The 23,251-nt window shown below is 31.3% G+C and overlaps 5 protein-coding genes across 6 annotated transcripts; 3 read left to right on the top strand and 2 right to left on the bottom strand.

The window, feature by feature from the left end:
• Nucleotides 1–120: 120 nt before the first annotated feature.
• LOC108476385 (wax ester synthase/diacylglycerol acyltransferase 11-like) lies at nucleotides 121–2,930 on the bottom strand. The gene is made up of 6 exons (XM_017778596.2): nucleotides 1,944–2,930; nucleotides 1,650–1,722; nucleotides 1,478–1,545; nucleotides 898–1,110; nucleotides 658–795; nucleotides 121–558 (listed from the first exon to the last, which is right to left on the bottom strand). The coding sequence occupies exons 1-6, from the start codon at nucleotides 2,742–2,744 to the stop codon at nucleotides 403–405; spliced, it is 1,449 nt and encodes a 482-aa protein (XP_017634085.1). The 5' UTR covers nucleotides 2,745–2,930; the 3' UTR covers nucleotides 121–402.
• A 1,489-nt stretch (nucleotides 2,931–4,419) lies between these two features.
• Nucleotides 4,420–6,102, bottom strand: LOC108475534 (caffeoyl-CoA O-methyltransferase 2-like). Its single transcript, XM_017777504.2, has 5 exons — nucleotides 5,937–6,102; nucleotides 5,747–5,826; nucleotides 5,509–5,653; nucleotides 5,020–5,151; nucleotides 4,420–4,911 (listed from the first exon to the last, which is right to left on the bottom strand). The coding sequence occupies exons 1-5, from the start codon at nucleotides 6,027–6,029 to the stop codon at nucleotides 4,618–4,620; spliced, it is 744 nt and encodes a 247-aa protein (XP_017632993.1). The 5' UTR covers nucleotides 6,030–6,102; the 3' UTR covers nucleotides 4,420–4,617.
• A 3,214-nt stretch (nucleotides 6,103–9,316) lies between these two features.
• On the top strand, nucleotides 9,317–11,964 carry LOC108475818 (transcription factor bHLH95-like). The gene is made up of 3 exons (XM_017777793.2): nucleotides 9,317–9,765; nucleotides 10,477–10,959; nucleotides 11,869–11,964. The coding sequence occupies exons 1-3, from the start codon at nucleotides 9,325–9,327 to the stop codon at nucleotides 11,962–11,964; spliced, it is 1,020 nt and encodes a 339-aa protein (XP_017633282.2). The 5' UTR covers nucleotides 9,317–9,324.
• A 1,464-nt stretch (nucleotides 11,965–13,428) lies between these two features.
• LOC108474661 (probable carboxylesterase 12) lies at nucleotides 13,429–14,647 on the top strand. The gene has a single exon (XM_017776654.2). The coding sequence runs from the start codon at nucleotides 13,530–13,532 to the stop codon at nucleotides 14,490–14,492; it is 963 nt and encodes a 320-aa protein (XP_017632143.1). The 5' UTR covers nucleotides 13,429–13,529; the 3' UTR covers nucleotides 14,493–14,647.
• A 3,349-nt stretch (nucleotides 14,648–17,996) lies between these two features.
• On the top strand, nucleotides 17,997–20,525 carry LOC108475712 (probable carboxylesterase 7). Of its 2 annotated transcripts, none has more exons than XM_053026157.1 (2): nucleotides 17,997–19,191; nucleotides 20,290–20,525. In XM_053026157.1, exons 1-2 carry the CDS (start codon nucleotides 18,240–18,242, stop codon nucleotides 20,346–20,348), a joined length of 1,011 nt encoding a protein of 336 aa, XP_052882117.1. In that variant the 5' UTR covers nucleotides 17,997–18,239; the 3' UTR covers nucleotides 20,349–20,525. The 2 variants fall into 2 exon arrangements, with proteins under 2 accessions (XP_052882117.1, XP_017633184.1); XM_017777695.2 differs by having other exon boundaries at nucleotides 20,274–20,525.
• The last annotated feature ends 2,726 nt before the right edge of the window (nucleotides 20,526–23,251 follow it).

The raw sequence follows: 23,251 nt of genomic DNA, 5'->3' as shown, positions 1-23,251 counted from the left end.
AAGACCTCCCTGAGTATAGAAAAGGTACTTTGTTGAAGGAGATGGCCTTAAATAGATGTGTATGAATGGGGTTGAGTCATGTGCTATAAACCTGAAGCTTTAGCTTTAGATCAAGTTGCATTTTAAGGGCTGAAGTTGATAATTTCATCATGAAATTACTTTTAGAATAATCCTCGTACAGCCACCAAATAAATTAACATTTGATGAAGTCAATGAGTCCTGATACTGATGCAGTAGTCGGAACTCAAAAGTCCTAGGACTTAGAGTCAGACTAAAAAATATGCATGGTCTTAAGAGCTTAAAGAACAGTAAAAACAGAATAAGGTAAAAGGGATTCCTCAGATTCATGTGATAAATCGTAAATGTGATCGTTTTTCTTGTGCTGTTTGATTTGAGGTTTTTCTATGCTTTATTGGTTGCAATTGCTGCCATTTTCATTTCAAGTAAGGCATCTTGAAAGCACTTAGCTAGAAACTCTGGGTCAGGGATGATATCTTTAGCTACTAGAAGTTGCATTTCAACTCTACCAGCATAACTCAACATGTGCATTGAGATTGCCTGTATTAAGCAACATTAAAACTTGTGAGTGTCGTGCATTTAAAGTGTCATGTGCTTGTGTATATATACGTATTGAACATGAGTATTAGATATACCTACCTGTGGTAGGCTAGATGTATTGAACTTAATGTTAGAAACCGGGTGGCCTGCAAGTGTGATATGCTTTAGAGGGCCAACGAAGTTTGAGATAGTGAAGGTTGTATTGCAAAGGAGTTTGTAGTAAAGCAAACAAACATACTGCAAAAACCAAAGATAACAATGCAGTCAGTAGGGTATCTAGTATCTCCAAATCAACTGTTGTATGATATTTTCATTATCTGCTTGTTTCTTTTGCTGAACCTTTGGTCCTAGCAGGGTCATTACAAGATCCCTGATTTTGTATGTGAAATAGGCCTCCATGGAGTGTTTCTTCTTATCATTCATCACTTTTGCTCTCTTCAAATACTGTAAAGGATTATTGCCACCTTTGTGATGGAAAACTGGTATCAAAGTTGCACCAAATTTGTTTCCCCATCTTGCTTTTGAATTCTTTTCCATTACTTTTGATAGTTCCTGACAAAGAGAAAATCAGTAGTTCACCTTCCGCAAGCCATTTTAAGGTCTCAAAACGCCAATTTCTAACATCAATGGTGTTTTACCTATTATTTGAGCAGGGCCGAACATGAGTTTGATTCAAACATCAATTTTTAAGCTCAAGCTATCGAGGTTTTCAAGCTAGATTAAAGTTTGTGTATTGATTTATGCTCGAACTTGAGCTTGATTTAAGTTTGTTCATTGTGCTTTTTCATAGTTAACTTCTAAAAATATATATTGCATAATAAAAAATGTATCAAAATTTCATTTAAGTATTACTGAGTATAAGTTCGATTAATAGCTTGAGCTCGGCCCTATTGTTGAAATCTGGAAAGCTGAAACTGACCTGCAATCTTGGATTTGCTCTTACATTAACCATGGCTACCCCGGTCAAACGAAGGCCCTCATGCAAGGCTAACAACAAAAATTGGAATCAAATCAGTTCTGGTTTGTTTTTTGGTCGAAAATTAGTTCTAAATTATTGCCTGGTTCGATTAATGTTTCTGAAGTAAGATTACCGTTTGGTGTTCTGTGCTCTAAGTATCTTGATAGTCCAGATGACACCATTGCAAGCAGAACATCATTAATGGTCTGCAAATTTGCATTAGGTCAGTAAGAAATTTCAATATTTATACATGAACTTTAAATACAAAAAGGTAAATTTTAGTTTAAATTGATTGGATCAAGAATCGGATAGTAAAAAGTTCTAATTAAAATTTTTAAAAATATATAATCTGTTTAATCAAAACCGAACTGGTGGCATTACAGGTACCGATAGCTATGGAACAGATATTCGTATTCTGGTTACTTACTGTATTTGGAATAGCCCTTTTGACCTCCTTCATGTCTTCAAGCAAGAACTTAGCGGTGGCCAATTTCCTCGGCCAGAATTCGATGCCGTCGCCGCCTGATATCACTGTTTTCCTGTCGCACACAAACAAGCTCCTCACCACAAACTCCAGCACAAACACCAAAGTGTAACGGACCATCTTAAAAACCCCCCAGAGAAGACTTAACAACCAGAACCAGTCCCTTCTTTTCCCGCTCTTAATTCCCTCAGTCTTAATGGGAGGAACCGCCGCGGGAACATCTACCTTCCCGCTTCCGGCCATCAACATGGACATTAACGAAAACCCATCCCCTAAAGCATGATGAATCCTGAAAACGACACAATTGTGCGCCTTTAAAAGGTGTAGTTCCCACAAAGGCTTGTCCATACTCAACGGACTGCTCACCGATAAATCCGCTACGTACTGATTCACCGCCCCTTCACCATCACCATCACCATCATCATCGTCGAAACCTTGGGTTTCGTTTTCTCCGACGAACTTACCCGATTTATTGAGCCGGTTGTTGATGACGATGAAATGCCGGTCGATGTCGAGCTCGGTTCTTCGCCAATGCTCGAACCCGTTTTCGTCACGAACCAACAGGCTACAAAATCTAGGGTGTTGGACCATCACCGATGACTTTAGAGCCGTCTTTGCTACGTCTAAGTCAATGGGGTTTTTGCTAACGGCTATGCAATGGATGACCACGTCTGTTTTTGGATCAATAAAAAGTCGACCGGCAGGGCTCAACGGTTCGTCGGAAAAAGTGCCCCGAGAAGTCATTACAGTATAAAAAAAGGGGTATTTGAATTATTCAAAATGACAGTGACCGGAACTGTACTTTCTCGCCGTTTGCTTTGTATCGGTTATTTGTAATACAAACAAAGTTCTCTTTCAACATTGATGTTGCATTTTTAACGTGAACGGAATGATAACCGTCCCCTAATTGATGCATGATGACAAGTTTTTCCTGCCGTGAAACTGGAAAGCTGGTTATATTTACATTTTAGTCCTTCAACTTTAAAATATTACAATATATAAACACTAAACTAATCGAAATTTTTTATTTAAATTAGTTAAAATTGTTAATGTACAGCATTCTTTATTCTCAACTCTGGCATCAATTAAAAGGGCAAATTTCTCTTTCTCTTCTATAGTTTAATTTTTTTTTATAAAATAATTTTAAACGTCACAAATTCATTAACCAAAATTCAAATAACTTTCTTCTTTGATTTTCCATATTGATTATTAGATCAATTTGGCTATGAGATATATTTATTTACTCGTTGATTGATGTTATTCCACAATACTGATTAACGAATTATTGTTCAAACTTATTGGACTTAAAAAAATTTCATAATCTAATAATTTAAATAAAAACATTCAAATAATTCACTAATTAATTTATAAATTTTAAAATTAAACATTTAAAAATAAATTTATAAATAATTTAATAATCTTATGTGTAATTTATCAATTTTAATTGTATTTGTGTAACGATGGAAATTGTGTTTCATGGTGTTGTTTTGTCATTCATTCGGTGCTTTTGATTGTGGCATACTAACATTTATGAAATTTTGTTTGATTTTAAGTGTTGGGAAATTCTTAAAACTCGATTGGGTGTTTATATCTTACTACCATAAGATACCACTCATTATAGTGTAAATATGCATCTTTTTTTCTTCTATTTTTGGTACATGAACGATATAAATTAATTATTCATAATTGAGTTGAGTCGGGTTTTAATAAAATTTTAGGTTCGTTTTATAGTTTCGAGTCGATTTGAAAAACAGGTTTAAATTTTTGTCTAAGTCTGATTCGAATTGTAGATGCTAAACCCAGACTCGACTCAGTATTTAAAATTTATTTTATTTATATATAAAATAAAACATCAAAAATACTAAAAATATTAAAATAAATGTTTCTCAACAAATTAAAATAAGTTAAAAAATTATTTATACTTAAATAACACCAAGATATGTGCAACTTAACAAACAAATGTTTTTAAAATAGTAGCAAAATTAATAATAAAACAAGGGTTATATAAAATCTAAACAGTAACAATAAAATAGTAGTAACATAATAGTGAGATAACAGTAAAACAGTGAGAAAATAATAGTAAAACAATAATTTTTTTAATTTTTGGTAAATTTTAGGCTGAATCGAGCCTGGACAAAAAGACCTTACTCAAGATTAGACCTATTTTTTAAAAGAGTCTTATTTTTTGCCAAAACCTATTTTTCGAATATATATTTTTGTCCAGACTTTCTCACTTTTCAGACCAATGGCCCGTCCTATGAACAAATTTAATATAAATATATTAAATCATTTTAATTTGATATAAGAATATTGGCAATAATTTACTCCTATAAGTGAAAAAGATTAATTATTATAATTAATTAATTATAATAAATTTTATGATTTAATTGCAACTTAAAAATATATATATATATATATATATCTTAAAATTTCCATTGAATTGATTATAATTTGGAATGTTTAAAAATACCAAATTAACATATAAAAATATGGCATCCTCCAATCAGCCAATACATAGGGTGGTGGTGGCCAGGTGGGATCACATTGAATATTATCAATACAGTATGCAGAAAAGACACTAACGTCGTGATCAAACTTCGGTGGAAACAGCGGCGGTTCATTTGAGCCGACGGCAGAGGGTGATTCCATCGCCGACAGGAAGCATACAGATCTCAATCCTGGGGTCAACAGCAAGAGCCTTGTTGAGTTCCATAACAAAGTCTCTATAATACCTGACGTACTTCCGGAGAGGAGCATCCGCCGGCGCCACCACCGACCCATTCCACAGCGTGTTGTCGTAGCCGATCAAGCCACCCACTTTGACCAGTTCGATCAACCTCTTGTGGTAGTTCAAGTAATTGTCTTTATCAGCATCCACAAAGATAAAATCATACGACCCATGATTCTTTTCCTGCAAATTTTTGGAATTTTCAATCACAGAAACCATTAATATAAATTCACTCTATTAAACAAAATCTAAAGAACCAAATTGATGGGGTTGTTGAACAAAAAAAATTACATCTTGGAGTAGTTCATCAAGAACCGGCATTGCAGGGCCTTCTTTGAACTCGATTTTGTGTGCAACACCAGCTTTTTGGATAACAGGTAGACCCAACTCATAGTTTTTTCTATTAATATCCATGGCCAAGATCTGCAAAAAGCATTGAAAACCCTAATTAATTTTTTTTTGTTATTTAGTATTTAAATTTGACAATTAAATCCATTTTGATCGTTGAACTTAACGAATATAAAAATTTGATAACCTAACATAATCTTAAAGTGTCATCTAATTTTGATAGTACCAAAGCGGACAAAAAAAGTATAGACATAAGGGTAGGATAATTTTTCTTACTTAGTCTCTAAACTTTTTTTATAGTTTAAATTAGTCCATGCATTCAACAAATTATCCTGTTTTTATCTATATAATAACATATATCATTATGATATTATAATATTAAAATGTCAAATCCTCACAAATATTAAAATTGAAAATAGTTATCATTTATACCTTTCCATCATGAGGGAGAGCAAGGGCAGTGGCTAAAAGAGAATAGCCAGTGTAAACCCCAATTTCCATGGTGTTCTTGGCATTGATCAACTTAAGCAACATGTTCAAGAACTGGCCTTCATCAGCTGATGTTGTCATCAAGTTCCTATTTTACATTTCACCATCAAAATCAAATTAAAAATCCCAAACCATAAATGACAATTAATTGGAAAATCTAAATGAAGAAATAAAAACCAACCATGGGTGCTTGGCAGTCAACTCTCTGAGCTCTTTCATAGGTTGAGGCTCCCTAGGATACACACTGGTTTCAAGTATATACTGCACAAAATCAAAAACCCATGTCAGAAAATGATCAAGAATGCAATTTTTTCAAAAAATTTCAACGCAATCAAACAAGTTTCAATCTTGAAAGGATGGCATTGATTTACTTGGTAAAGATCATCAGTTTGTAAAAGGCTTTTGTGGCCAACTTCTTGGTGTCTAGCAGCTTGAGATTGTTGCTTTTGTGTATTGGTTGCCATTGCTATGAATCTTTCAAAAAAATTACTTATTGCCTTTGAATGGTGGTAAGCTGTGTGTGGAAATGTAATGGGGATTGTGGGGAGGGGGGGGTGGGGGTGGTATATAGAAGTTGAAAATCCCGGTTCGACCGGTGTTTTGGGTGGATGGACCGGCTGCCAACCCGGTTTTGGGTTGGGGGTGGGGTTGGTGAAGTACCAAAATTTTGTATTATAAAATGGGATTTGGGATTGGGACCCTATTCATAGCACACCATTAGGGCTGGCTGCATGGGTCAAAAATAGTAGGACAATGACTCAATGAGTCAACATGGCTTGATGATTAGGGTCAATGACTCAATGCAATGAATATTCTTAAATATAAGTTTTATAATCTTACCAAACCTCTAAACGAGGGTTAGCTAAAAATTTTGAAGTTAAAATTAAATTATATATTTTTATGATAGTAAAAATATAAAATTATTATTTTAATAGTTTATATTTTATAATTTTAAAAAATTAAGTTAATTTTTATTATTTTTAAGAAAATTAAAATATAATTTTATTATTATTAATTTAAAATTTTACAAATTATAAAAACAGTCTAAACATTAAAAAAAAATCTATCTTAGGGAGGGCCAAGCGCCCAAGCCCCTACCAACCCCTTTCAATTCCCCACTAAATTAAGCCTAATTGACAAAAGTCAATTATACTTTTTCTTATAACATATTTCTCAATTAAAAAAAATCTTTACTCATTTAATTAATTATTCCTAAATATTTGTGGTTAAAATTGGCTGTAAGTAATAAAAAAATACAAATAGTCGGAAAACAAATTAAAAAAAAAGACTTATTGGGTTAAAGAGATTTTAGCATGATTTATTTTGGTTAATTTTTGGGTGTAAATTATTAAACTATTGTTTTTAGGTTAACAATTTAACGAGAAATATTTAGCTGTATTATCTAATTAAATTAATTTCTTAATTTTCAAAAATATGAAGACTTTTAATAAATTAAATTAGATAAACTGATTCCTCAAATTTTAAATTGTGAATATGTTTTAAAAGTCTAAAATATCATTCAAAAAGTTTAATTGTTAGTTTTAGTGTTAAATGTTAATTTAGATATGGCATGCAAGGGCGTAATTGGAGGGCTGGTAGTAGCGGTGTTCAATCGGTTAACTGACTCCAACTATCATTAACCGAATTAACTGATCCTTTTAAACCCTTACCCGTTAACCGAACCAAATTTTTTTTAAAAAATTTAGAACCGAACTTTTTCGGTTAATCTGGTCGGTTAACCGAATTAATTCGATTTTACCTGAAATTTGCACACCCCTAGTTTGGCAGGGTTCTCGGCCTTCCCTAAAATGAAAAACTTTTCATTTAGACATTTTAAAATTTTAAATTAATAAAGGTAAAATTGCACTTTACCCCTTAAAAATAATAAAAATTTGATTTAATCATTTAAAAATTATAAAGATATAGACTATCAAAATAGTGAAATTACATTTTACTATTGTAAAAATTACAATTTAATTTCGCACCATTCAAAAATATTCTTCACTTTGCCCCTAATGACATGATTCATTTCTTAAACACGTATAAATTGATACATATATTAAACACGTCGGATTCAAATTAACATTTTACCTCAAAACTAACAAAAAAAATAATTAAAACAATATGTAAATTTAAAGATTCAATTACAACATTTATTTTAAAATTTAAATCAATTTAAAATTTAACTCATAATTAAACAATTGTGGTAAATTTTAATTTTCAATAACTTTCGGCTATAATTTTAAGCTTTTAGTTCACATTTGAGCATGTTAGCAAACATGGTTGTCAAAATTACAATAAGGCAACATGCCTTTCCACACAATTTACAACATACACAAAAATAAAAATTTGATTCTACATTTTATATAAAATTTTTAATTATACATAAATAAAAAAAATATAGCTGATTAAGTATTAACTCGATTAGCATGAACATTATTGTCAATGCAAGAGGACGTGGATTTGAGTGCGTTGAAGTGCATTATCCTCATATTTATGGATTGGGAGGGGCTATGAATAATTCTAAGTATTGTGCAAAAAAAAAACAAATATGATTAGAACTTATAATGAGATTGTTGCCTTTCAACCCAAACCCAAAATTGATTGCCCCCAATTTCATCCTTCATTACCCATCAAGTAATTGCATTGGCTTTCTAAACTCTATATTTTTTTAGAATTTTTTGGATAGGTCGGATCTGGTTCGAGGTAAGATTATAGATGATATTAGTGTACTTTATATTTGTATAAATTTGATTTGACTTGAAATATGAGTCTCTATAATTGACTAACTCAAGTCTATTTTAAACAATATTCATATTAATTTTTATTTTTAAATCAAAATATTTTTAATTTAATATTTAATTATTCTATATTTTTTATTAAAATATTAAACACAAACAGATATTTTTAATATTTACAAATCATTATAAATTTTATTTTTATATGATATGATTTACATAATTTATAGAAATAAAATTTATATTGAAAAATCAGAAAATGAATTGAGCTAAGCTGTTGGAGCTCGAACCTGGTCTCTATTTAAAACAACCCTAATTTTTTTTTATCTAAATTTATTTTTAGATTTTTTCAAACCCTGTTTTTAAAATTGGATTAGACTGGCTAGTTGTATTAAGAACCAATCGAGACACCGATTTGAAATAAGGGATTAAAATAACTAATTCATGAATTGATTGAACTGGATTTTTTTATATTTTTTAATATATATTTTAATAATTTATTTAATCAAATAAAAAACTGATGATGTAACTGATCAACCATTAACCTAATCCTGAAAACCTTGGCCCAAATCCTTTTAAATATCAATAGAGACTTGTTGATTGAGTTGATGAGGGACTATAGGCATGAGTTCAAATCGTATTACCTCCATCCCCAAGCCTAATATTATATAGTTGATATATTTATTTATACAAAGAAAGTGTTGACAGGATACAAGTTTAGCGACTAACTAGGTACAAATAGACAAATTCGGGGATAAAGTTATATATATTTAATAGAATGTTTAGAATTAGTCATAGTCCCTCCTAAACCCTTACATAGGATGACAACGCGCTTTAACGCACTTGAATTCATGTTCTCCAACACTAGCAACAATACTGGTGTCAATCGAGCTAACACTCAATCCACACAAAGTTGAAAAATATAAACTGTTTTACCATTAAATCCAAGTTGGTGATAATAATCTGTATGCCTATATATATACGTTTTGTTTTGATTCATATATAGTAACGGCATTGCCTTATGATTGTATTTTGGACTCATCAAAACAGTGTATTCGTCCTTTGTTTGCCACCTTTTAAACGCCTCCTCTCTTTATCTTCATCATCATCACGTCTTCCCTTAATTCCCCTTTCTCTTTCAACCTACTTAGCTATCATCATGTCTGAAGAAGGCCGCCATGAAAGCTTCTTGTTGTGGGAAAAAAACCACCAGTCACGGCCTTTATCCATTTCAGACAACAACAATAATTCACCTGGTCTTGGCAGTGAAGATAAATCTGCAACCCATAACAATAACCAACAACAAGAAGATAATTCACAAGCAGAGACCAAGAAGAAGAAGAAAGGGAGTGAATCAGATGATGAACATGACATGCATATATGGACAGAAAGAGAACGTAGGAAGAAGATGAGGAACATGTTCTCTAATCTTCATGCTTTGCTCCCTCACCTTCCTCCCAAGGTATTATATTTATATTTATATTTATATTTATATTTATATAACTGTGAATGATATTTTAGATTTAGAGAGTCAATGATTTACATACCTAAATTAATTCTGAACTTTAAAAATTTTTGGGGTCTCAACAAGTATGAGTGAGGATATTAATGTATCTTGTAATATATTAATAATGAGAAACCTTATGTGTTTGTTTATTAGTGTTTTTCACTCTATCCATCGTTGAATTGAATATTTATCCAACTTTTAGTCATTCTAGTTATGGAAAATGTAGGATATTTTTATGTTTGTTTTGTTGTTAATATTAAATGGGTCTACATGTTATAATTCAAGAAGCTAGCATCTTGATTACACATGTTGAATTGAGTAGCAAGAAATTCGATATTCATTAAATAAAATCTAGTTTTCAACATTATAAATGATAAATAGAAAGAACTAGTTGAAAGAACTTGCTCCTGAAATGAGATCCAATTCAATTCAACTCCAAATTTAATAGGATCCATAGGAAGTCAAAAGAACATATGAACTTCACAATATTGGGTGTTCACCCCATTCCGAAGATTGTGGACTTATTGATTAAGGGTGTCCAAACTATTCCGAAGATATGATTGATCCACAAGCTAGTAGTTTAGTAGTGTGAGTGTGTATGGGTGTGTGAATTGTGATGGAATAATATCAAATATATATTCTAACTTAATCTTGTATCCTGTGCAGGCCGACAAATCTACCATAGTTGATGAAGCAGTAAACTATATTAAAACCCTACAACAAACCCTCCAAAATCTAGAAAAAAAAAAGCTAGAGAGATCAATCCAAGGAGCCATTAATGTTGGTTACCACCCCTCATTAGCGATGAACACTCAAAACCAAACTTTGGAATATTCAAGCAGGGAGGCATTCTTGGCTGATCAAGTATCTTCTTCGTCAACTGACTTAGCCAATAACAACAATGCAACCAAAATTTCAAGTTCCTTTTCAATGTCGACCCAATCCAGACCTGTAACATTTGAGACATGGACATCTTCCAACCTTGTGTTGAATGTGTGCGGTAATGAAGCACAAAAAACCGTGTGTTCACCCAAAAAACCAGGCCTTTTGGCCACTATTTACTATATCTTGAAGAAGCATAAAATGGAGGTGGTGTCTGCTCAGGTTTCTTCGTTTTGTAAGCACAGCATGTTCATGATTCAAGCCTGTGTAAGTTTTCTATGTTTTTACTTGATAATTTTCTTAGCTACTTATTCATATCATTTAAAGATTTCAAAATTAGGATTAATTGCCCTAATGCCTTCAAATTATGGTTTAGATTCCAAGTTTGGTCTGATTGAGTCCTCAAAATAACATTAGTATTACACCGATTAGCCTGGTCATCAATTTAAGAGTTATAAATAGTTGGAATATAACGTGAAGCATATTTAAAGTAAGTGGATGAAATTGTAAACATATTTTTACCTATCGCATAGATAATTTGGATCTGAAATGTTAAAGAAGAAAGATAATGTCAATAAAATTTTAGAGGATTATTTATCTTCTATGTTTTAATAAGTCAGATTCAAGTTGTCCATAAAATTGGTATACACGTGTTTATAATTTTATCCACGTATGTGTAGGGACGAAACTAAAAAAAATTGGGGGGAGAAATTAAATTATATATTTTTATATGAGCTAAAATGCAATTTCACCGTTGTATTGACACATATCTTTATAGTTTTTAGGACTAAATCAAATTTATTATTTGGGGACAAACAATAATTTTACCATTTATTTACTTAAACTTTTATAAATTTTCTGAGAATAAAAAGCATAATTTTCCATTTAAGGGGCAAGCCTTTCCCCTGCATATGTTTTTTGAATATGATCCACATCATATTTGATTCCACATTTAACAAACAAGCTAATGACTAAAATCATGGACTAATTTGATTGCTACAATACCAATAATTTAATGACTCAATCAAAATATTTCAAAACTTGAGATCAAATTAAAAATCTAAATCGTAATTTGATGACATTAGTGAAATTAACCCCTTTTTTATGGTATTGCTGGCTTATAAATAGGGTTGGATTTTGATACAAACAGTTGTATATGTTGGGTGAAATAAACAGGCAAATGAAGCTTCTAAACAGTCGGTAGAGACATTCCAAGTCGAAGACATGTTTAAACAAGCTGTTGGTGAGATCATGTGTTGGGTCTCTTCATAATCATGCATGTGATAAACTAAGGGTTGTTATAGATCAACGGTGTGTTTTCTTATTATTAATGTAAAAATAACGATAATTATACAAAAATTATAATGTGAGATAAAAAAAATTAAATGCACAGCATTAAAATAAATCCACCTTCAAAAGGCCTAAGCCTTCAAATATATATAATTGTTGGGTTTTTTTTTAAATATATATATATATATATATGCTATATTTTCTATAAGAAATACTCATGGAGTAAATGATCTATGGCCATATGAAATTTACAAGGAGACCCTTTTAACTAAAGTTATATGTTGTTAAAATAATTAAGTAAATTTTTTATGTGAATATTGAATTAAGTATGTTCAATTATATATAATAATTATTTATGTCAGTTGGATGATTAAAAGTACTTTTTTAAAAAATTCACATCATCATTTTAATGATAATAATCAACGATGTTATAAATTTAAATTTTATTTTGTATATGTGTAATTAATGTATCCTTTATGTTTATTTTACAGTAAAGACTAATTATTTTAGAGTCTATAGTTATCCTTCTAATAATGTCTATCTTTAAAGTTCAAACTCAAGTTCTCTCATTAACAGTGCAATATATTTTAACATTATATTAAATTTAAACTTATTTATAACATTATAAAATAGAAAGATTAAATTCTATATTAAAATAGAAATTATATCTATAACTTGTATGAGACAATCAATATTTCTATTAAAATAACAACAATTTGACTATTATTGAAAGTTTGATAATTAAATTCAACATTTTAAAAAAGTTGAGGACTAAATTTAGCTCGAAAAAAGAATAAAAGGTTAAATTGATAAAAATTTAAACATCAAAGTCTAAATTTGTCATTATGCCTTTTGATAATGATTTTAACATTTTAATATTTAATTCGAGTTTTAGGGTTAATATGATGAAAATTAATAATTACCTAATAATAATATAAATAAACTTTAATCAAATCTACTCTAAATTTTGGGAAAAAATCATAATATATTTAATCAATGTATCCTAATATTTTAAGCTTTTTTAATGGGTTAATATAACATTTGATATCTAAGTTTGATCTCAATGTTCAATGTGATATCTAACATTTTTTTTATCTCAATTTAACACTTGAATTTGACTTCAATGTTTAAATTGGTACTTGATTTTTTTTTAATTTGACACGAGTTTCTTTTTGTCACAATTAAGCACCTAAATTTGGCTTCAAATGTTCAATTTGATGCTAGTGTTTTTTTTTCTCAATTAAGTACATTTTTTTATTAGATTATTGTATCAAATATTCATGGGTCCACATGATGCGGTTTGGTCAGAGTATCAAATTAGACATTGAAGCCAAACTCAAGACCAAATTGAGAAAAAAATAAGGTACTAAATTGAACATTAGAGCCAAACATAGGTACCAAATTGTATATTAAACCTTTTTAATAATATCTAAATTGTCTTATATGGTAATCCAAGTAGAGCCATTAACCACTATATCATCCTGCAAGTAACAAACTCCATCTTCGTGCTTGCTTCCCTTATCTTCTTTCTTTCTTTTTTCACCGCCATGGAACCGACCGCATCGGAAATCCGCATCGACGCCGCCCCGTTGCTTCGGGTATACCAGGACGGTCGCATCGAGAGGCTTTTAGGCACTCAAACTGTTCCACCAGGCCTCGACCCCAAAACCAACGTTGAATCCAAAGACGTCGTTTACTCCCAAGAAACCGCCCAATCCGTTAGGATTTACGTCCCCGGAACCGTCGTGACCTCCGCCCAGAAACTCCCTCTCCTAGTCTACTTCCACGGCGGAGGCTTCTGCATAGAAACCGCCTTCTCTCCTACGTATCAAAATTACTTAAACGCCTTAGTCGCCGAAGCTAAAATCGTCGCCGTTTCCGTCGATTACCGAAGAGCCCCCGAACACCCTATCCCTGCCGCTTACGACGATTCATGGACTGCCCTTAAATGGGTCGCTTCCCATTACGACGGAAACGGTCCCGAACAGTGGTTGAACCGCTACGTCGACTTCGAAAACGTTTATCTCTCGGGGGATAGCGCCGGTGCCAACATAGCCCACCACATTGCCGTTAAAACCAGCAAGGAGAAGCTCGACGGTATGAATCTCGTCGGTATCATTTTAACCCACCCATTTTTTTGGGGCAACGAACCGGTTGGCGATGAGGTTAAGAACCCAGCCGTAAGGGCGAAAATCGAAGGGATCTGGCGATTGGCCTCTCCTACAACGAGTGGGTCCGATGATCCATTGATCAACCTCATTGATGATCAAAGCTTTGGGAGTTTCTTAGGGTGCAAAAGGGTACTGATTTGTGTTGCTGAAAAGGATATACTGAAATACAGGGGCTGGTACTACTGCGAGAAGTTGAAGAACAGTGGGTGGGATGGTGAAGTGGAGGTGATGGAGGCTGAAGGAGAAGTCCATGTGTTCCATTTAAGCAAACCCTGTTGCTCAAATGCTGTGGCTAAGGTGAAAAAAGTTGCAGAGTTCATGAACCAGGGTAAGGCTTAAAAGTAGCTGTAAAAAAGTATAATTGAGATAGTAATTTAGTGTTCTATGAACCATTGATTTTTAGTGTTGAATTGTGTTTTGGATGATAATATGAACAATACCCAGCAATTCGATTCTGGTTTGGTGATGGTGAATTTGGATTTTAAAATTTTAAAGTTGTTTTGGGTTTGAATTATTTTTGAATTTTGTTAATTTTGATTTTATAGTTATTTGGGGTTTGAATTGTTTAGAGTATTTTATTTTAAGTTTGGATTACAGTTGATGGGTTGATATCCTTTTTTATAAATATGTATGTTGAAAGATATTTTCATGACTCCTTTTTAAATAAGTTTTTGAGTTGTTGTTTACTTAGAGTTGGTAGATTCTTAACATGTTGGGGATTATTTTTTATTGAGGTTTTATCTCTTGATGATATTGACAATAGCTTAAGTGCCAAAGGTTGTTTAAAGAGACTACGGGTTCAACAGGGTGGGTGTCATGTGCCCATAATTAATTTTATTAGGCACAAATATTCACATTTCCTTGTTAAGTGACCGTGTGTCACGCACGATCTATCGTGATGAGATGTTTTTTATTGGGCTTGTGGTCTCTTTAAGTAGCTTCAAGCACTTGTGCTCTTGTTAGAGTTGAGAGATAAAATCTCAACTAAGGATAACACCAGATATCTTGAAATATTTATCAATTTCGAGCAAACAATACTTTGAAGAGTTTTATTGAAATAATCAAAAATCCCTCAACAATGTATGATATCGTACAAGAGCTCAACCTAAAATTGACCTTATACATAAAGAATTCTAGCTATTAATTTCATGGTTGTTAAAGTTGAATCGGGAATCGTTTGATATATGAATCAATTTTTGAGCAAAATCACATGAAATTAGTTGAAGTAAATTAAAAAATCGATTGAATTGATTTTTTCTATTATTATCACATTGGCTCTCATTTACTCATTTTAATTATTAATTTTTGAAATTTAAAATTTTAATATTAACTAAAGGGTAATTGTTGAATTTATTATTTTTAAAATTTTATGCTATAAATATGATTTCTATTAGTCATGTTTTTGAAGTGAACTTCTATTAGTCATATTGTTTGTGTAATGGCTATTTTCTGCCCCTAGTTTTGACGGGCATTTCTTATATATATATAGTGATTATGATAGGGTAAATTACACTAATAGTTATTTAACTGTTAGTGTATTTCTATTTTAGTCACTTAAATTTGTAAAAATATATATATATTTTAATCATTAATATTACCCACATTTGATATTTTAATTACTCATCCGTTAAATTATTAACCAAAAATGACATAACCTTTCTTTAATTATTATAATAACAAATTTAAGTGTTAGGGAGGAACTATGGGTAGATTTAGGCATTGAATTAGGGGCAAAGTCAGGAAATTTTTTTAGGGGGGCCAAAATTAAATTGTAATTTTTACGATAGTAAAATGTAATTTCACCATTTGAATAGCTTATATTTTATAATTTTAAAGGATTAAATTAAAATTTTATCATTTTTAGGGGCAAAGTGCAATTTTACCTTTACTAATTTAAAATTTTAAAATTCTAAAGACCTAAATGAAAAATTTTCCATTTTAAGGCGGGTTGGGCCCCTTGCCAGCTCCCTAGATTCGCCTTTACATTGTATCAAAAAGAACAAAATATGATAAGAACCTACAATAATTTTAATGTTAAAAAAATTTATTACAAGTATGTAATTAAATAATTAACTCAAAATTTTACATAAATAAAAAAAGAAAGAAAAATAACCAATATTTTATTTTTAACAATATGATCATATCTACTCTTTTTAAAATAATGCCTAGAACCATCCATAACCCCTCCCAACCCATAAATAGGAGGATAATTTGTTTTAGTGCACTCGAACCCACATTTTTCTACGTTGATAACAATACTCATACTAATTGAGCTAAAACGACAAATAACCAATATTTTAATATCAATAATTTTTAGTTGGTTGTAATCTATCAGCTTGTCCTTTTATCCAAAGTCAATTCTCATTAGTTATAATTTTATTGAGGCTATGTTTTAAAATTTTCTTTTTAAAATTGACATTTATTTTAAAATAAATATTTTAATCTCAACATAATTCATTTGTTTTTATCTTTTCCTCATTGTTTGCTGCATTTATCTTTTCTGTAATAAATATAAATTCTCATCTATGCCATCCTTGTCTTATTACAAATGTAATGTTTATTGATGAGCAAAATGCAATGTTTTAAATAAATTATAAAAATTAAAAATTAAAAATTGTTTTCAACTTATTTTTAATTTAGTTCAACAAGTTTGTACAATTTATGAATCAACTAATTTTTATGTCTCTTCATGTTATATCAATTAATTTTTGATCCGATTGATCTTTATCCTATTTAACATATTGCAATTCGTCATTAAGAATTTTTTAACGGGAAAGTAAGTTTAAGTACTACTTTTAATAAAATAAATAAATATTTAAATGATAAAAATATTATAATTTAAGGTTATTTTTTATTTAAGCTCTTGTTCAAAATAAAATTTAATAAATTTATTTTTATAATTTTAAATAATACAACAGCATCAATGATTAGGCCCAACATCTTCAAAACTGAACTGATGATTGAGCCTGTTAAATTATTGATTTTGGTTGATAGATTGAATCAATTTGTTCGATTCAATTGAATAATTCTTTTAAAAAATTATAAACTAAAAGGGATAATATGTTTTTTATTTTTTATTTTATTTTTATCTTTGAACTAGGCAACTAGATTTATTTTGGTACATATATATATATTTTTTTCATTTTGGTATCTGAACTTGGCAATTAAATTTATTTTGGTCCATGAATTAAGATTTCGTTAAGATTTGATAATGTGACCAGTGTTCTTGAAACATTACTGGATTGGATGGTCGGACCAATTGGGTCAAGAATTGACTGATATGCTAACCCAAACAAAGGAGTTGAATTGATTAAATTAGAAATTGCTTGAACAAGTAAAAATCGAAAATCAAGACAAAAAACCAATAGTTGAATAGGTCAAACCAATTTAATAATTTTTTTAAAAAATATATGAATTTTTAATTATTATTGGTCTAACAATTGAACCAATCAAATCAATTAAATCATGAATCAGTAGACCTGTCCAATTATTAAAACACTATATGTGACACTTTAAGTACCACATTATCAAATTTTAATAATTTTCAAGTTAGTAATCAAAACGAATGTAGGCATCAAGTTCATGTATCAAAGTGAATAAAAAAGCACATATACCAAAATAGATCTAGTTGCTAAATTCAGGGCAAAAAAATATATTATCTCAATTTAAAAAAAATTGATTCATTCGGTCCAACCGACTAGTCTAGTTCTTAACAATGTATTCTAAATTCGACTTATATTAAATTAATCGGACACTAATTTATTGATTCGATTAATTCAATTAAAAAATTATTAAAAATTCAAAACTAATAAGACAATTCGATTTCAACAATCTTTTATCCAGTCAATTTTCCGATATCAATTCTCGAATAAACCGATTTAAAACTACTCCCCAGATTAATACCTAAACCGTGGTTGACGCAACATTGGCTCTTAAGAGAGTGCCACTAGCTCATTACAATGCACTATAATCTATTCACCATCTTTGTTATCTACGTTCATCATTTTTCCTTTTATTATATATTCCGCCATCTTTGTAATCTTTGTGCTTTGCCTTTCGTATCTTCTTTGTTTCTTTTCCACCGCCATGGAATCCGCCGCATCGGAGATACTCATAGACGGCGTTCCTTTTTTTCGCTTATACAAGGACGGTCGCATCAAAAGGCTTTCAGGCACCGAAAACGTCCCTCCAGGCCTCGACCCCAAAACCAACGTTGAATCCAAAGACCTCCTTTACTCCCAAGAAATCGCCCAATCCGTAAGGATTTACGTCCCCGGAACCGTCGTCACCTCCGCCCAGAAACTCCCTCTCCTCGTCTACTTCCACGGTGGAGGCTTCTGCATAGAAAGCGCCTTCTCTCCTACGTATCACAATTACTTAAACGCCTTAGTCGCCGAAGCGAAAATCGTCGCTGTTTCAGTCAATTACCGGAGATCCCCCGAGCACCCACTCCCCGCCGCGTACGACGATTCATGGACCGCCCTTAAATGGGTCGCTTCCCATTACGTCGGAACCGGTCCTGAACAGTGGTTGAACCACTACGTTGACTTCGAAAACGTTTATCTCTCAGGGGATAGCGCCGGTGCCAACATATCCCATCATCTCGCCGTTAAAATCACCAATGAAAAGCTCGACGGTATGAATCTCGTCGGTATCATTTTAACCCATCCATTTTTTTGGGGCAAAGAACCGGTTGGCGATGAGGTTAAGAAACCAGCTATAAGGGCAAAAATGGATGGGATTTGGCGATTGGCGTATCCTACAACAAGCGGATCCGATGATCCATGGATAAACCCCATTGATGATCAAAGCTTTGGGAGGTTCTTGGGATGTAAAAGGGTACTGGTTTGTGTTGCAGAAAAGGATGTAATGAGACACAGGGGCTGGTACTATTGCGAGAAGTTGAAGAACAGTGAGTGGGGTGGTGAAGTGGAGATGATAGAGGCTCAAGGAGACGACCATGTGTTCCATTTAAACAAACCCAACTGCCCAAATGCTGTGGCTATGCTGAAACAAGTTGCAGAGTTCATTAACCAGGGTAAGGCCTAAAACTTAAGGTTGAATTCATTTGGATAAGATTAATTTTGGGTTTGAATAATTTTAGGGTTTAGGATAAATTTTGGGTTATGATTATCTTCTAAGCTCGGATTATTCAAATTTATCATTTATTATTTTTGAATATTTGGATTTAAAAGTATTATAGAGTTTTTTTACTAGAAATTAAATTGTATTTTCTCCTTTACTTAAAAAATAAATATATTAGTCTCTATATGTTAGATAAAAGAGTAAACTAGTCATTTATGTTAAAAATTTAATCCATTGCCCCTTTTAAAAACTAGCATGCTTGATGAAACTGTACCTTATTTCGATGCCAATATATATGACCAATTTTTAATATTAGAAATTAGGATGCCAAAACCCGAATAGTATGGTGGATTCTGAGTTGATCCACTTTAAATGTAATATATTTTTTTGTTTAAAAAGTGGATGCGGGCAGAATGAATTTCTTCTTTTAGATAGTGGGTATGGAGTGATCACAGTAATTACTTGTCCCGCCCTGACCCGCTCTACTATATAAAATTATCATGGTATCCTTCTATATATATAAACGATTAAAAAGGTAAAAGTGTAATAACATAATATAGAAAAAATCATATATTTAATATTGAAATATGTTTTTTAAAGAATTATATTTAAATATTTTACTTGATTTTGAAAATTTAAAAATATTAAAGATAAGTAGCAAAAATAAGATACAAGCAGAACGGGTTGGGACAAGAATGGATGGATCCAAAATCTATAGAGGTAGTAGTAGTTTTCAAATTTATACATCTATAATGGAGTGGGGCTTGAACATGCCAATTGTGAGCAGTAGTGGATTTAGCAATATCCGCCCCATTCTATTGCCATTCCTAGTAGAAATGGATAAAGTTTTTAACAGAATGACCAATTTGCTCTTTAATCTAATGTATAGGGACTAATTTACTTATTTTTTAGTAGAAGGGGCAAATATAATTCCACTTTTAATACAAAGATCTCCATGATACTTTTACTCTTAAATTTATCATTTATTATCTTTTGATTTTATGAACCCTTTCGGCTATTAATTAACATTTACAGTAACAAAACGAAGAAGAGCAAGTGGCAGACAATCAAAATTATAAGTTCCAGGCCGCCGATGAACTGTCAATTTAGCGAGGCTATCCGCAACTCTGTTACCTTCTCTGAGTGTATGTATAATTTTCACCTCCCACGATTTAGCTAGAAGTTGCTTAATTTGCTTTATAAGTTGAAAATAATTGGTATAATTATATGTAATTATACATATGAGACATATTTTGATAATTATTATAATTATAAAATTTTATTGAATTGAGTGTAATTAGAGCATTCCAATTATACTTTTCAAATCTTAAGAGAGAGATTGAGATTGGAGGAATTACAAGAGTAAATAACCCGATGACCAAATTATTGATATGTAATTATGCTATGCTCGTCAAATAGCTTTAGTGAATTAAAATTCTTTATAATCACAAGAGGTTGTAACCTCAATGCTTGAAACTAGGAGGGATATTAGTTTGGTTTGGTCGAGTTTTTCGGAAATTTTTTTATCATTCATGATAATTTGGTTCGGCTCTTGATTGTTTTTCATTTTAATTTTTTGTTTTGAATTTCTAGATTTATTTTGATAAAATTGGCTTTGTTTTATAAATTTAGAATATTATTTGACAAAATTTTAAAGTTTTTTTCATTTATATTTTTAAAAATAATAAATTTTCAAGAACTTTTAAATTATTTTATTATTTTAAATATAAAATATTTATTTTAATATCATAAAAATAAAATTAATTATATATTAAATAAAAATATAATTCAGTTCGTTTTTGCACAACTGTGATTTCTAATATTGCATTCCATAAACTATCCAAATACCTTGATTCGAGTTGGTTTTTGATTTTTCGGTTTTCTTACTCAACCCTACTTGCAATTACATTTTGGCAACACACCATTAAGATGAACAATAAAATAAAACGAAGATGAGACGTATTCGGATAGGTAGAGGTGTTCATGGGTTAGGTTAGGTTTTAATCAAACCTATGTACGATATTTACACATTTTATGTTAGCCCAAACTCCGCATTGCCTGAAATATTAGCCTCGAATTTTGCCCAAGCCCACTTATATTTGTAAATAGTTAACTCAAGCTTATTTTAGCCATGTCCAAATTATTATTTCGTAAAAACTGTTAAAATTACATTAATTATTAATTTTATTTTTTTCTTTTATTTTTTTGGTACAAGTATTTTTTTCTTTTATTAAATTTTAAACATAAACAACTTTACATATTTTTAATGTTTATATTATAGTATTTTATATTTAATTTTATTTGATATATATTACATAATATAAAAATAAAATAATATATATACAAAGTAGAAAATGAGTAGAGCTTCAACCTTTCATGTTGAAGCTCAAACTTGACTCATATTTTAAATGCGTCTAATTTTTTTGTCCAAATCTATTTATTGCATCATACTTTGATTTCTACCTTTTTATATTTTTGTTAGACATTCGAGCTTTAACAGATAGATCGATCTTTGAACAGATCTAGTGACAACATGATTTGTTAGGTGGATATTAGACTTTTTAAGTGTTTAGCAACTCATTTAGTCGAATAAATATAACTCTCTTGGGTTGACTAGGCTTAAATAAAACTCGGTTCAACCCATTAAAATGTTTGAAAAATCTTAGATTGCATTATGTATCGACCCATTAAAACCCTATTAGCTCAATGAAGGTAACTTTTCCATAGGTTGGTTCGTCTTTTCCTTCGCTTAAAACAGCTACCGGTAGTGATCATAAAGGCATCATTTAAAGGTTTTACGATCATCAATTGACTGTTATTCATGACAAACTAGACAAAATAGGGTGAAACAACTAAATTTGAACATAAATACTACATTAGTATTGTAACACCTTTAACCAGTATCCGTCACCGGAATAGGGTTTCGAGGTATTACCAAACTTATACATTAGCATTTGTACAAAACAGAGTCATAAATTTGCATTCCAAATAAAAAATTTTCAAATTTCACCATAAAGTCCCTAATATGGGCCTACGGGGCCCAATACATGCTTTAGAAGTGATTTAGAACTAAACCGGCAACTTTGGAAAACTTTTAAAACAATTTCTTGAAGTTAGGGGCACATACCCGTGTAGCTAGCCCGTGGGCAATTCTGACTTGAAATTTCTTAAGCATCAAATGGGCACACGGCTTGGGCACACGCCCATATGGCTAGGCTGTGTGGTAAACTAATTTTTCACCATTTTTAAGCCATTTTTACACAATTTTGACACACGACCATGCTTGAAACCCATGTCCTTCACACGACCAAGACACACGGCCGTTTCTTTTGCCCGTGTACTATCCTGACTTCACATTTAAGGATGCCGGGGACACACGGTCATTTCACAAGCTCGTGGGCTTACCGTGTGTCACACACGGCCTAGACACATGCCCGTGTGTCTATCCATGTGGACAAAAATAGGTCATTTTAGGCCACTTTTCTCACCCTTTCATCCATTACATGCACTTAAACTCAACTTTATACAAATTACAACCAACCAATTAACCAATTTATGCCTATAATATGCATTTTATATTAACACACTACCACTTAACCATTAAACTAAGTTTCATACACATATGCCATCCCTTTTACATACTTTAACCATTTATAACTTTATCCAACCAAATACTTATACATGCCATATAAATCAAAAGATAATAACCCAAAAACTACCGGAGAACGTCTGGATAGTGTGATTCTTGGTGATGATCCAATCTTCCGACTCCACGTTAATCTACAAGACATGACAATCACATTCAAGTAAGCTTGTGAAAGCTTAGTAAGTTCATAGGCTTAGAATGTAAACTTACCAAATATGGTAAAGCATTCATATATTATCCAATTCACTAATTTCTCCTGTCATTCACAAGCCAAGTCAATTTCACTTAATATTATTCACACTTAAACTTCATTTTTTTAGGCACATTTATCACTTACCATCTCTTTTCAAATTAAGAAACTATACGG

This window comes from Gossypium arboreum, chromosome 3 (assembly GCF_025698485.1).
Source record: "Gossypium arboreum isolate Shixiya-1 chromosome 3, ASM2569848v2, whole genome shotgun sequence".
Lineage (NCBI taxonomy): Eukaryota > Viridiplantae > Streptophyta > Magnoliopsida > Malvales > Malvaceae > Gossypium > Gossypium arboreum.
Note: the sequence above shows the minus strand (reverse complement) of the source record. Positions and strands in the feature narration are given on the sequence as shown.

Excerpts from the sequence above, each read along its gene's own strand:
- LOC108476385 (XM_017778596.2), bottom strand. The coding sequence starts at position 2,744 with ATGACTTCTCGGGGCACTTTTTCCGACGAACCGTTGAGCCCTGCCGGT. Across the intron at positions 1,546-1,649 it reads AGAGCACAGAACACCAAACG|CCTTGCATGAGGGCCTTCGT; the intron begins GTAATCTTACTT and ends TTTTGTTGTTAG. Across the intron at positions 796-897 it reads TGACCCTGCTAGGACCAAAG|TATGTTTGTTTGCTTTACTA; the intron begins GTTCAGCAAAAG and ends TGGTTTTTGCAG.
- LOC108475534 (XM_017777504.2), bottom strand. The coding sequence starts at position 6,029 with ATGGCAACCAATACACAAAAGCAACAATCTCAAGCTGCTAGACACCAA. Across the intron at positions 5,152-5,508 it reads CTCTCCCTCATGATGGAAAG|ATCTTGGCCATGGATATTAA; the intron begins GTATAAATGATA and ends TGCTTTTTGCAG. Across the intron at positions 4,912-5,019 it reads TTGATGAACTACTCCAAGAT|GAAAAGAATCATGGGTCGTA; the intron begins GTAATTTTTTTT and ends AAAAATTTGCAG.
- LOC108475818 (XM_017777793.2), top strand. The coding sequence starts at position 9,325 with ATGATTGTATTTTGGACTCATCAAAACAGTGTATTCGTCCTTTGTTTG. Across the intron at positions 9,766-10,476 it reads TCCCTCACCTTCCTCCCAAG|GCCGACAAATCTACCATAGT; the intron begins GTATTATATTTA and ends TATCCTGTGCAG. Across the intron at positions 10,960-11,868 it reads TGTTCATGATTCAAGCCTGT|GCAAATGAAGCTTCTAAACA; the intron begins GTAAGTTTTCTA and ends TGAAATAAACAG.
- LOC108474661 (XM_017776654.2), top strand. The coding sequence starts at position 13,530 with ATGGAACCGACCGCATCGGAAATCCGCATCGACGCCGCCCCGTTGCTT.
- LOC108475712 (XM_053026157.1), top strand. The coding sequence starts at position 18,240 with ATGGAATCCGCCGCATCGGAGATACTCATAGACGGCGTTCCTTTTTTT. Across the intron at positions 19,192-20,289 it reads TGCAGAGTTCATTAACCAGG|AGCAAGTGGCAGACAATCAA; the intron begins GTAAGGCCTAAA and ends AAAACGAAGAAG.